The 13311-nt window shown below is 35.8% G+C and overlaps 1 protein-coding gene across 5 annotated transcripts in view; it reads left to right on the top strand.

The window, feature by feature from the left end:
* The window catches only part of SYTL2 (synaptotagmin like 2), a 52948-nt gene extending 39886 nt beyond the window's left edge, over window positions 1-13062 (top strand). For 3 of the 5 annotated variants that reach the window (XM_057364058.1, XM_057364054.1, XM_057364057.1), the window contains 11 exons: window positions 897-998; window positions 1967-2020; window positions 4210-4304; window positions 5931-6050; window positions 7036-7205; window positions 7803-7905; window positions 8299-8469; window positions 8826-8904; window positions 9819-9918; window positions 10674-10879; window positions 11872-13062. In XM_057364058.1, coding sequence (XP_057220041.1) covers window positions 897-998; window positions 1967-2020; window positions 4210-4304; window positions 5931-6050; window positions 7036-7205; window positions 7803-7905; window positions 8299-8469; window positions 8826-8904; window positions 9819-9918; window positions 10674-10879; window positions 11872-12017 — 1346 coding nt within the window. In that variant the 3' untranslated portion in view covers window positions 12018-13062. The remainder of the gene's footprint in view (window positions 1-896; window positions 999-1966; window positions 2021-4209; window positions 4305-5930; window positions 6051-7035; window positions 7206-7802; window positions 7906-8298; window positions 8470-8825; window positions 8905-9818; window positions 9919-10673; window positions 10880-11871) is intronic. The other 2 variants (XM_057364055.1, XM_057364056.1) reach the window with 2 other exon arrangements.
* Window positions 13063-13311: the final 249 nt, after the last annotated feature.

The following is a 13311-nucleotide window of genomic DNA, read 5'->3' as shown; positions in this document are numbered from 1 at the left end:
GGAAAAAAAGATCAGTGACTGACTGAGTTCATTCTTATTTTGACTGGCTACTCYACAAAGATAAATGCTTATCAGTGGAATGTCTGGATATAAGGATAATAACAATACTCTGTGCTATTTCAGTTAGCATTGCTTCCTGTTGCACTGGAAAATGGTTGGTGGAGGAGAAGGAAAGCGGGATAGGGAGGAAAGAAAGTCTTAAATATTTCTGAAGGAGCTAGGTCTGTCTTGATTCTRCTTTTGGAGACAATTGCATAACTTCAGAGCTCCAAATACATCTAAAGCTCATTTTATTTTTTTGTTTTTCGGGTTATTTTTGTTTGGTGGGTGGTTTTGGGGGTGTTCATTTGTTTTTTGAGGGTGGTGGTGTTTGGTTTTTTGTTTGTTTTTTTTGTTGGTTTGGTTTCGTTGTTTTTTTTTTTTTTTTTTTTTTACTCAAGCATTGAAACAAAATTACTTTCACTATGGAAAGAATATTACAGACAAATTTGCACAAAGGGAAAAAACTAAAATTTTCCTTTGTGCTGGTTCATGAAAAGATGGTTACAAAATGGCTACAGTCTGAATTTAYCCTATATTAGTCTTAACCACTTAAGTGCAATAATTGCCTCAAATCCTGTTATTAGTGAGCAAAAACACATCTATACCTACACAGGGCAAATCAAGCAACTTGTCTGTCTCTGCTGATGACTGAGGGTGTTTAGAGAGAGCAAATGGACACTTAAAATTGGATGTTTATTTTATTCTGGATTTATCTTGTGTTTTCATTGAATGTTCCCTGTCTTTGCTAATAATCAAAATAGGTACTCATGAGAAACCTGTTGTTGGTGCTTCACTGACTTGCTTAAAATGGCCTGTCTGTGTGTGCAGTGTTCATGTGTTTTGTCTCGTAACAGGTTCTGAAGAAGAATTAAACCCTGTTTTGATGGCTTTGAAAAGGAGTGCAGATAGGAAAAAGCCTTCCAAAAGTCTAGAGGACATTCCATCAGCCACCTCAAGTGAGCACAAAGCTTGTGTGTGTCTCCCATGACCCCCAGTTTGGCTTAAATGTGTTCATACTAGTCTTYCATACAGCTCTGCCAAGTCATGGCTTYGTCTTTGTTTCTCAATAAGCTGTAYGGAAGTTTTACTTTGGAATCAGATTCTTTTCCTCACACAGTTTAATTTTCAGTTCTYGGTGTTAGTTTTGAAGCAAGGCTGGTTTGTGAATAGACATCTTCAGAAAATGCGCTGTGTTGATCAGTGTTTAACTGTTTCCTGGCTAAGTTTTGTATTGGCAATTATCCAAAACAGTAGTGACCAACTACTGTCATTGCCTCTTGGCTGCTGGCTTGGGTTGAATTGACAGAGAGTAAAAGCATGAAAAACTCACTTTAGTAATAGTTCACCTGTGTATTCTAGCAGTAAATATATCAAACTCACTTTAAGAAAATACAGTGAGATAATACTACACTTAAAATTAATTCCCAGCTTCCCTCAGTAGCCTCCTTGGATTTCTCCTTTTTCTTTTTTTTTTTTTTTTCTTAATTATAATTCCTGTCTTCCTTAACCCTGCCCCTGAGTGTTTTCATGCTTATCTCATGTCTGGGGAAGACACAAACTGAACTTAATTTGGTAAACTAAAGCATGGAGCTGTAGATTCTGAAATATAGTGGCTGTTGTTGGCAAGYTGTTCCTCTAACACTACTTGTGCTACTGCCTGCTTCTAACCAGTTTCTAGGTTTTAGGTGTGCACTAACATTGTTGCAACAAAACAATGATAGAAACTGTGTCACCGTGAGACCCCTGCTTGGATGTAGGCTTTGAGACAGTGTGAAGTTAAAACATCTCCTGAATTTAACAATTCCTATGGCTCTGCTGGTTTATTTGTGGTTTTGTTCCTCATTACTCTTAATTCTGTGATTACCACTGCCATCCATTTTACACTGAATGACAAAGTTTCTAACTCTTACTTTTTCCTGTACAGATAAAGAAAAAGTAAATAAATCAAAGGAAGAATTAGTTCTTAGTGCTGAAGATGGTAAATATCTTTTGTGTCTGCATGGAAGTTTGTTGCTCTTTCAATGACTTTTGTATGCAAGTGATTTTTTTTTTTTAAATCAAGAATTATATTGTGCTTTTAGGTTTGTTTAACCTCAGCATGGCTGGAAAGCTTTTGTAGAATTTTGTTGTGGTGTCTTAATGAAACTATTTGTGTCGTCCTATATCTGTAGAAACTGTGCCACTTAGCATTGTATTCTTTTGGCCTTCAATCATTAAGCCTGTGAATTTCTGAAATCATAATGAGCTTTGAACACAAGCTCATTTGAAAGAAATTGGCCTAAGTAAATATATTATCTGTTGATCTGTTGCACTTTAAGATGCAGGATGACTTTTGCAAGTGCAAAATACCATTCAGAATTCCTCAATTGAAAAGGAACCTCTCTTAAGATCCCTTCATTAGTCCTATACAGTAACATTATTCTAAGCAATAGATGAACTTCTAGATCAGCTACTCCTATCATCAGTCCCTTAATGCATTACAGATGCCTTACTGTTACATTTTTCTATAAACCTTTAGAAATTCCAAATCWAGGAAAAATAAAAAGCAATCCTGCTCCAAGAACATGTCAAAATGAACAGAATTGAAAACCATCAAATAACATTGAATATGGTAGAATATAACACACAGTTTACTTACATTGGACAACTACAGTTTTAAAAGAGCAGTTGTGTACGGTTGTGTTTTTTATTTCATGATTTAGATTCATTTTAAAGCATTTTGCATGCCTGTATCAATAGGATAATCAGCATGTTAGGATACATAGAACATCSATTAAAATAACAAGTCTTAAGCACCGTCCTGCCCTCCACTTTCAGATGGAGACCCCTACTGAAAACTTGTTTGGCATTCAGTGTGATTGTGTAGAGACTAACCTGAAAAGAGTAGGGGGATTTTTAGTTAAATTTATTAAGACTGAAGTTATGAAAAAAAATGACACACAAACTGATAGCTGTACAGGGTGAATAAGGCAAATTTTCTTGAAAAGGCTGTTCTTTTTTAACAGTGAAAAGACTGATTTACTTAGSTTGTACACTCCTATTTTGTCAATAGAGAAAATAGGAATGTACTGGAGATACTTCCTCTGATATCTAAACTAATACATTAAAAATACTTTTTCATTTAACAGCTAACAAGTTGCACATGTGGACTATATACTCGCTCAGTGGGGAAATTTCATCTAATTGCATACTGCCAATAACTGATATGTTGAGCACTAGTGGATTTTTGACAGCAAAAGCTTTGCAAAAGTTCACTCACCTTGCAAACAATCTGATTGTGTGCAGTGTTTCATTTTATGCAATAAATATGTGCCCATGTACCTGGCTGTTTGTTGCCAAATAATTTTCTGTCACATGATATTGGTGCATCCCACAATGTGTATTGAGTTAATGTTTGTGTATTATTAAATATAAGTGGGACTAGAGCATGGAAAATTCTGAGGATCATGAGCTTACTGCAAACTGGATTTTTGCAAGCTTAGCTTATGCAATTAAGTTTTGCATAGTGAAAGAGCACAGAAGTGAATTCAGTGGAAGTATGGAACAGACAGTGCAAAAAATTGCATTATTAATAAGATATGCATCTTATCATTAAGTAGGAATACTTGAAACTTTCTTGATCAGGTCTAGAATTTGCTTGATTTGTACAAATTTGCCTATTGCAGTTAAATAGACTGAACAAATAAAGAACAGAATTTGGCTTGTATGCTAATTTCTTATTAGAGAAYCTTATGATGAACCTAATGTCAGTGATGATATGATTAGTGTAKAAGTGTGCTTAGCCTAGGAAGAAGGCTAATTATCTAGAAGGTAATCTGCAATGTTTTCATCATCACTTTTGATCAGAATTTGCTTCTAACACCGGGGCTTGCATATCATGTCAGGCAACATTTCTGGTCCTGTCAAAGTTTGTTGGTTGCTGTTACAGAAAATGCTAAAGTAGATTATCCTTCCTAATGAAACCCCTTGCTTCCAAGTTAGTTGTGCATGTGCATGTATTTCATTCCAAGTGGATTTGTTTTATTTTGTTTGTTTGGGGTTTTTTTGTTTGTTTTGTTCTTGTTTTTCCATCCCAAGTGGTTTGTTTCTAACCATGTCCTGTTAYGGAATCTCACTGTTCTGATGTACAAACATGTTTTGGAAACCTTCTGAACTACTGCTTTTCAGTTTCCACAGTGCCTTCACAGCCTGAGAAACTTTTTTCCAACCCTGAAAAACTCAAAGGACTGAGCAAGTCAGTACCATCATTCCTACAGGAAGAGGTAAGCTCCATCTCTGAAAAACTATAGTTTTAGGCACCTGACCATTCACTCTGTGCAAGTAAAATTTCAGAATTTCCAACAGCATGCCATGCCTGATTATTGTTATTATCATCATCATGGTGTGAACTTTGGAAGAAGCTTTGAAGCCATATTCAGATCTCCTAAAATGACATTGAAGTTTGAAAGTGATAAGCAATTTGAACTGTCTGTCTATGACAGAAGCTGTGATTCTCTATCACAGAAGGGTTTGGTTTGTAAGGCACCTTAAAGACCATCTAGTTAAACTCTCCCTGCCATAGACAGGGAGACCTTCCACCAGACCAGGTTGCTCRTGGCCCCATCTAACCTGACTTGGAACACTTTCAGGAATGGGACAGCCATAACTTCTATGTGTCAGTACCACACCACCTTCACAGTAAAGAATTTCTTCCTAATATCTTATCTAAACCCATTATCAGTTACTTTAAAGCCATTCTTCCTTTTCTAATCACTATATATCCTTCACCTATGGGAGGATTTAGGATTTTTCTGWCTTTCAATGAGTTCCTATAAGTGGAGTGATTTTCCACACTGCTTAACTGTTACTTCACTCCCTGGATTCATTTTGTGCAGTCACAAATARCACTCTCCAAAGCAATTTTCTCTCAAGGAGCCTTGTTCTAGCTAGGCTGGACGTTAGTCAGTCCTTATTGATCTTTGAACTGAGTAACAATCCTCATCTACTTTTGCTTAACAATATAAATATAACCWGATTTTATAAGCCATTTCAAAACATCTTTATGTGATAAAAGTTTATTTATATAAATAACTAKTTTTCCAATGTGTTCAGAAATCATAGTTTATTAATTTTGTATCTGTTATTAGAAGATCTGTGACATCAGTTCCAAACTGTTTGAGGAGCGGGGAGACCTTGCAAATTGTTTCTGGCTAGAATACAACAGGGAGATGAAGTTGTCCATGAAAACTTGCATACGAAGGCACATGAGGGAAGGGAATCAATTCTTCAGCACAGAGATAACATTGACATAGAATGGGATTATGAGTACATAACCTGATAATGAACAAGGAGACAAAAGCTGCAATTCCCTCATGGAAAAGCAAAACCCTGCTTGCCTTCTTGCAAGAAAGACTTTGCAAAAAACTTTTCTGTATCCAGTGTGAATGTTTATTTTCCAGGCAGCTGCCCTCAAGACAGAGGCACAGAACTGATAGCATTTACTMTAAAACAGAAAGGAATGGTAAAAGAACTGAGCATTATCAATTTGTGCATAAAATAGTGATGCAGAGAAGTTGCRTTTAATTGTCCCAATAAACTTAGCTTTGTACTTTTTCACTGCTTTTTGAGATTTAAAACAGACAAGCAAACAAACCCCTGAAACTAGTTGCATTGCCACTTAAAAAAAATTATCAGTGTAGGCTGTTCATCAGAAAAATTCCCTTYTAACTTTAAATGTGTGACCTAATTCAGGAAATATTATTCATATTGCACTACAAGGGAATTTAAATTCAAGCTTCCACTGAGTCTCAATCTGCATTAAAATTCTGTTTGTTTGGTTTTGATTTTTTTAATGTTCCTTGTGACTATAAAGAATGTACACAGACTTTCTCTCTGTGATGTTTTTGTAGAGTGATGACAGAGAGACAGATACAGCATCAGAATGCAGTTATTCCTTTGGCAGAATCAAGAAGAGTCCCAGCTCTCTAACCAATCTTAGCAGCTCTTCTGGCATGGCCTCCTTATCCTCTGTATGTAAACCAAAGCATTATTTTAATGGCACTTTGCTTTTGCTAATTTCTCCAATATTGTTTTGGCTCTCTTCTCATTCATCTTATTTTTATTCCCTTGCCATCTCTGTCTCCTTCTTTCCATCTCTGTTATATGAACATAATGATTCCTTGCATGGAATTGCCTGAAGCAAATAAATTAAAATTAAATAGATTTTAATTTTTTTTCTAGTAATATATTGGAACTTATTCAGGGCTCTGAACAAAGAGATGGGTTTTACCCTAAGAACTTACATTTTTAGCTGAAAATGAGGAACAATTTATAAAGAACAAGCTYTTAGAAAGGGGAGAGAGATAAGTGAAAGCAGGAGATATTATTGGTATTTCAGGTGTGTAATCTGTCAAATAACTAACCAAAAACCACTGGTTTATGTGGACTTTGAGTGAGGAAAAGCAGAATTTTGGGGAAGGATGTGGAGGTAGAAAAAATATATATACACACATCTTTTTCTATAGTATTTAATTTTAATTTGTTTTATTTAGTTATATATTTAGCTATATGTAGGTATAATTCAGCCATATAGACTTTGTCTACTAATCTTTTTGTTGGTATTTTAAGAAGGTCTGGTGTCCTAAACTCTTAGGCTTTCTGCAAGAAAGGTCAGCTGAGGAGATTTAGAAGTAATATTTCAAGGATCTGATCAGAGGCAATCTCCAGATTGAAAGCATCCTATAATTTAATTTCTTCTATCTCAATGCAGTAAACCCATTCAGTTTTTTTTATGAGAAACTTGGCCTAACACCTTTGATTTCCAAATATCTTTCTTTCATTAATCTACTTGCTGAGAAGCTTCTGTAATAGTCTCCATTGCATTTTATTATTACATGTAAAGAGACACAGATGATTTCTTTACTGTTTGAATCCTGAGCTCGACTTTGATGCTAATCTTGAAATATCTGGTGAAATGCAATGTCTAGAAAATATTTCTCCTCTGGTATGACGCAGGTGAGCRGCAGTCTAATGAGCATCTATAGTGCAGACTTTGGCAATGTTGATGTGAAGGGGAACATTCAGTTTGCCATTGATTATGTAGAACAGCTGAACGAGCTCCACATCTTTATTTGTCAGTGTAAAGACCTGGCAGTAGCAGATGTTAAGCGACACCGTTCAGATCCGTAAGTACAAAGAATGCATTTGTTTTCTAATGGAAGTTTTTCTTTTAATGTGGAAATGAAAACTGCTGGAGTTTTCCAGTCTCTCCAGCTTAGTAGAGTAAACCACCCAATAACCAGATGAARAGGCTACAATGTGCTTTTTAACTCTAATTGAATATAGAATTGCCATTATAAATAGGTGTATATATATTAACACACGAAATTCAAACCTTTGAGATTATTAAATTCTCTCCTAAAATGCTACTTTTCWGATGGCAAATCTTGCTTTGATATGTTTTCAGTAGGATTAGCACCTATAAATATGGTATTTGGGGCAGGTACAGTTATATATTCTCTATTTTTATGTGCTGAGAAGACATTTCAACAGATWTTCCCCTGGAGAAGGATATTATAAGAAAGTGATTATGTTATACATCACTACTGCCTGTTCTATTTCTTAAATATACAAGCTGATTAACATAATATMTACTTAGGTGCATTTCTTTTACTTTGTAAGCAAATGCTTGTGTGTTTTGGAAGATGAAGTTGGGGAGGGTCTGCGCTTTTTTGGTTTTTGTGTATTTTTAAACTCTTCTAACAACCCTGTCTAAATTTTAGGTATGTAAAGACCTAYCTGCTTCCAGAGAAATACAGACTGGGCAAACGAAAGACCTCTGTCAAAAAGAAAACCTTTAATCCAGTCTATAATGAAATACTACGGGTATTTATAAAACTATTACTGGATACAGTGTGCTGTATGTGTGATGTGTKAGGAACTTCAACTTTGAGGGGCAGGTCTAGATTGGACTCAAAAGAGACATTAGGATTGCTCTGCAGAGCTGGCTGTATCCTTCCACTGATAGCATAACTCCTTTTATACTTTTGTAAACACAAGCCATGTATGAGCTTAAGATGRTAGACATCATCTATGTAAAAGTAAAAGTAAACATTAGGGGTTTATTGTGGTTTGTTTGTTCGCTTTCTGAAATGCAGAAGTGGGCAGTTATGGATGTATAAGCCCAAATATTTTTTTCTAACCTTATCACCTCCAGACACAGCATTGGTAAAAATCAGCTTCTTTTAATTCTTTTTTCTTTGTAATTCTTCCCTGCAGTATAAAATTGAGAAGGATCTCCTAAAGAATCAAAGCCTCAATATCTCTGTCTGGCACAATGATACCTTTGGGAGGAATAGCTTCCTTGGTGAAGTGGAGTTGGATTTCGGAACTTGGGATTGGAATGATCCATCCAACAAGCAGATCAACTGGTTTCCTCTCAAGCCAAGGGTAGGTTGCCTGTTTTGCCTTTTCTGCTATGTAAGTACAAAAACAAATCATTATTTGGGATTGGTCTTGTGTATTCTGTGGGTTTTGTGCTGGTTATAATCATGAAGACTTATACACTGGTAAATGGAAAATACAGTTCTGAGATGTGTTTTTGTCTAGCTAGCTATTGYAATCGGAAAAACTTCCTCACAGTATAAGGAGTGGGAATTTCAAAGTATTTCTCRTTATGTCATATAGCTGCAACAGAAATCTGAAGGCACTTGTTAACCAAATATGGAGTAAACCTTCTGAGAATATGGAGCAAGTGCAACACCACTGTATATCAGATACCTGGTTTAATTTTTTTATCATTTCAGACTTCAAAAATAACTCTAAATCTAGAAAACAAAGGGCARATGAAACTAGCCCTCCAGTATGTTCCACATCCCATCGGAGGTAAGCATTACTGCTTTTCTTGGGTTCGTCAAGTCTTTGGGGTTTWGGKGTTTTTGGTTTTTTTTTTAACTTTGAAAAAAMCCCTTATTTAATGTTTGTCATTTACTTCAGACAGCTTTTTTTAACATAAAAGTAGATTTTTTATTTTCTTCCTAGAGGATAAAGTCACCTTGGTTGTGAATACAGCTAAGAATGTCAAAAACCATTTTGAGATATTTTGTCATTTTTAATGACAAAAAAAWTTGTCATTTTAATTTATGACCTCATTGTCATAATCTAAGATTTGCAATGCAATCTATATGTGTAACAAAATTCTGTTTTCTCAATAATTTTAGAGATTAAAATCACCAGGCAGGTGCTGTGGTGTGCTAAATAAGCACTGACAACACACTGAATTTCAAGCAATATTAGCTGTAGGAACTAGCAGCAAGTATTTAGAATGTAGAAATTTATAGCAGTCTGATCATTTTGGTTTAATCTTGTCTGGCAACAGATAATGGACCAATCTGAGAGTGAAGCCAGGTCAGGTGTTTAATCAATAAGAATCAAATATATTAAGAGCATAAAGAAGCTTATTTGAAAGTACAAGCAACAATAAATGCTAGCATCACATAGGCTGATGACAAACTGATCTGTTTATCTAGGAGTCTTGGAAAGAGAAGACTAGTAGCATGTGTTTGCTTATTGTAACAGAAGAAAAGTCAGTGTAGGAATGCAGACATGATGTGATCTCGCAGTACTTTGATGGGATGAAGATTTCAGCTTCCAGAGTACAGAAAGCAATGTTGAATTAAAATGTGAGATAACAAGTCTAGACTGAATATCACCTCTACAAACAGGCAAGAATTGCTCCATCAGGGAAAACACCTTTGAAAGGCATTTGCTTAAGCAGATATTTTGTTTTATTTTTACAGGAAAGAAGACTCTATCTACTGGTGAAGTCCACATCTGGGTGAAGGAATGCCATAACCTCCCTCTTCTGAGAGGCAACAGACTCAACTCTTTTATTAAGTGGTAAGAATTGTAAGAATTTGAAGTTATCAAACATGATGGCCTAATAATGCTACCATTGTGCTTTCTAATTGTATCTTTTTATTCAACATTCATATTGAGGAAACACTGAATTACTTTCTGATTCTCCTTTATTGTAGTACAAATTGTCCTGCAGGGTTTACAACTCCCAGATGCTAAGTATGTACCCCCAAGTAAAACTTACTGTATTGGAAGAGCTTCCTGTGTCATCACTACGCTTTGGTTTTGTCTCTCAGTCGCTTTTTGGAAGGACTAGTCAAACAGTTCTGGCTTTTATTCGCATTTAAGTAATGCATGTTTGTGAAACAACATGGTTTAGGCTAGCAAATTTTGGGAGGAGGCAGAAGTGGGAAACAGGGTTGTATTTCTTTCCTCTTCCTTCCCAAATACAGACTAAAAATGTGAAGAGACAAGAATAACAAGATGGTTGGGGAAATCTCTGGCAAAATATTTCAGTGTCATCAGTGATAACACAGCAAATAAACTCACTTGTGCTTCTTCCCCACCTGACTTACCCTTCCATCCTCTGAAGCCCAAGGGTGGATACCTGCTGCCAGTATTTCCTGTAAGGGACTGAGAATATCAACCTTTACTCCATCTCTGTAAAGCACCTTATCTTCAGTCATATTTTAACATGCAAAGCACAGTGTTAATCAGCAGCTTTTTCCTTTTCAGTATGTTTAATGCAGGCTGTGCTATGCAACTACAAACTGACAGTGTTTATTCTCTCTCTGAAGTACCATCCTTCCAGATACCAGCAGAAAAAGTCGCCAGAAAACAAGGACGGTTGCAAAAACTACAAACCCRGTATTCAACCACACCATGGTCTATGATGGCTTTAGACCAGAAGACTTAAGAGAAGCCTGCATAGAACTCACAGTCTGGGATCACAACAAACTAGCAAACCACTTTCTGGGAGGCCTCCGGATAGGCCTTGGAACAGGTACTGGAAAATTACCACATCAATACTTAATTTACAAAACAGTGTTTTCTTCCCCCCCTCCGCCCTTTTCCATTTCTTCTCTTCCAGTCTTTCATTTTGGTCTGCTGAAGAGTTTCACTCAATAATGTACCTATTATCCAGAACAGATCCTGAAGTGTTAATAATAGTAGTGCTGGGAGGGTCAGGATGACTGACAAAGAGAAATATTAGATAAAAACCTTTGTCTGGCCATACATTGTACCTGTACAGTGTTTCAAGCACAAGAATATCCTATTCCTTCACCTAAAATCTGATAATGTCTTACAAACTTACTCATGTAAAAAAGCAGTGTAAAGATAACGTAGGGTGAAAATAAAAAGATAGATCAGGAAGGCAGGATAAGATTTGAAGATATTGAATTAGAAAAATTATCAATACAAACAAGTTTTTTTTTTCATAAAGGCCATAAAAATGTGCAGAAATAATAACAGGAAAAGCATACAATTCTTCTATTTGTCCCTTTCATTCTGCGCACTGACCTGAGGGGAGGATGTGTTTGGTGTCCTCTCAAGAAAGACAATGCAAAAATCRTGTTTCACAAATTAACCTCTTGAATGGTTCACCAGAATAACCTAAATTGCAAATTAGAACGGTAAATCTCATTTTGAATTTCAGAGTACCCAAGGTTGTTGCAAGGTACAAAACCATTATCCTGTTATGTTGTTAAACCTTCTCAGATGTATTGGCAATTGACATATTTTTCTTGGGATTGTGATAAAAAGGCCAAGGATAAAAAGGAAAAAATCTGGACAAAGATGATGAAATTTGTGTGGAAGTGTTGTTAMTTGTATTTGACAGAATTGTTCAAGAGGAAAGATGTAGAACTGGATCTCCAAAGTACTAAGTCAGCTACCTGAGGAGGTGTAACCATTTTAGAGCAGGCAAATTTGATTGCTCACACTTAATTCTGCTGCATATTAAGTAATTATTCTCTTAAAATTACATTTTTATAGGCAAAAGCTATGGAACTACAGTAGATTGGATGGATTCCACTCCAGATGAAACTGCCCTTTGGGAGAAGATGATGAACTCTCCAAACACCTGGATAGAAGATACACTACCTCTCAGGATGCTTATGGTTGCAAAATTGACAAAATAAGGTGCCTTTTTAATTGTTAGTGTCAAAAAGAAACCTTGGGAATGAAATTGGAAGCGTGGAGGTGAAACTGGGAAGAGAAACATAGTAGCTTTTTGACAGCTTTTGCAATGTTACTGTTCCTGTTCTGTGCTGTCAAATGTCACTTTGTATTTCAAATTAAACAACTGCTTGCAGATCATTATGTAAATTTAAGGGATTTCTAAATTTCTTATTAATTGAAAACAACTTCAAGAAACAAGGTGTTTACAGAACTCGGTTTTAGAGGTAGCCGTGGTACCTGGATGACTGTGTTGTCTACCTGAAGCATTGCTGATCCCTTATATGATCTAAATAACCAGCAGAAATATATGAGCAAGTCAACTGTTTCTGTACATTGCTAGGACTGTTCATGAAGTCTTACTGATAAGACAGCAACATTAATGTTAAAGGTCATTACTATGTGTTTGTATCCTCGTTAAGCCATGTTAGATCTCACCAGCATGGAATATGGGCATGAACAGTTTAGCTGTTTGAAAGTTCCTCTACTTCTAATTGTACATTTCTAGGACAGGAAAGTTACTTCCCTCATGAAAGAAGCATGACATGAAGTGGTACTGTCAGTGTCCTATTCTACAAGGTGCAGAGGATTTAGTTCCAATGTACTGTAAAAATCAGGGTTATAAAAAGTTTGMTTTATATATGTGTTAATCATCTTGYTWGCACACAATACTTAGTCTGAAATGCTGAAGATGTAAAGGTGAAACTTTTTTTTTATTCCAGTGCTACTCGAAAGGATCTAAATGTGCCAATTTTARTGATGACAAGTACCTTGAGTATTTATTCTCCTAAGTGCACTTGTTCGTACCTGTAACCATTAGCTTGTTCTTTTGCAAGAAGTGACCTACCTGTGCTTCAGTGCCACCGTTAGGAGGCTGGTGGGGCTGTGGTGGGCTTGGCTTGGTTTTCAGGCATAGGAAATAAGACTGAGGTTTGCAACGTGTAGGAATGCATGTTACTAGTRGATAAATATATAAAATACAACATATATTCATTTTATTTGTTTTTTTTTTAAATAAAATAATCCTATTAAAACTGAATAGGAATTCTGTGTTTATCAAATGCCGGTGGTTTATGTTAGCCCTTCAGCATGCCATGTAACAAAATGCAGACAGAAAATATTTCTGAAAATAAATGCAAGTAGAGGGGAGAAGGGAGCTCTTCACAGCTCYAACTCAATTGCTTGATTTAATCATAGACATTTAAATGCTACTTGGTATTTATTATATAGTATGAATGAAAAAAAAAAGGTAAGATG

Source organism: Malurus melanocephalus, unplaced genomic scaffold (genome assembly GCF_030028575.1).
Source record: "Malurus melanocephalus ecotype Western Australia unplaced genomic scaffold, MMel_1.1 scaffold_34, whole genome shotgun sequence".
In the NCBI taxonomy this organism is placed as follows: Eukaryota; Metazoa; Chordata; class Aves; order Passeriformes; family Maluridae; genus Malurus; species Malurus melanocephalus.
The sequence above is the reverse complement of the archived record's forward strand: the minus strand, read 5'-3'. Positions and strand labels throughout refer to the sequence as shown.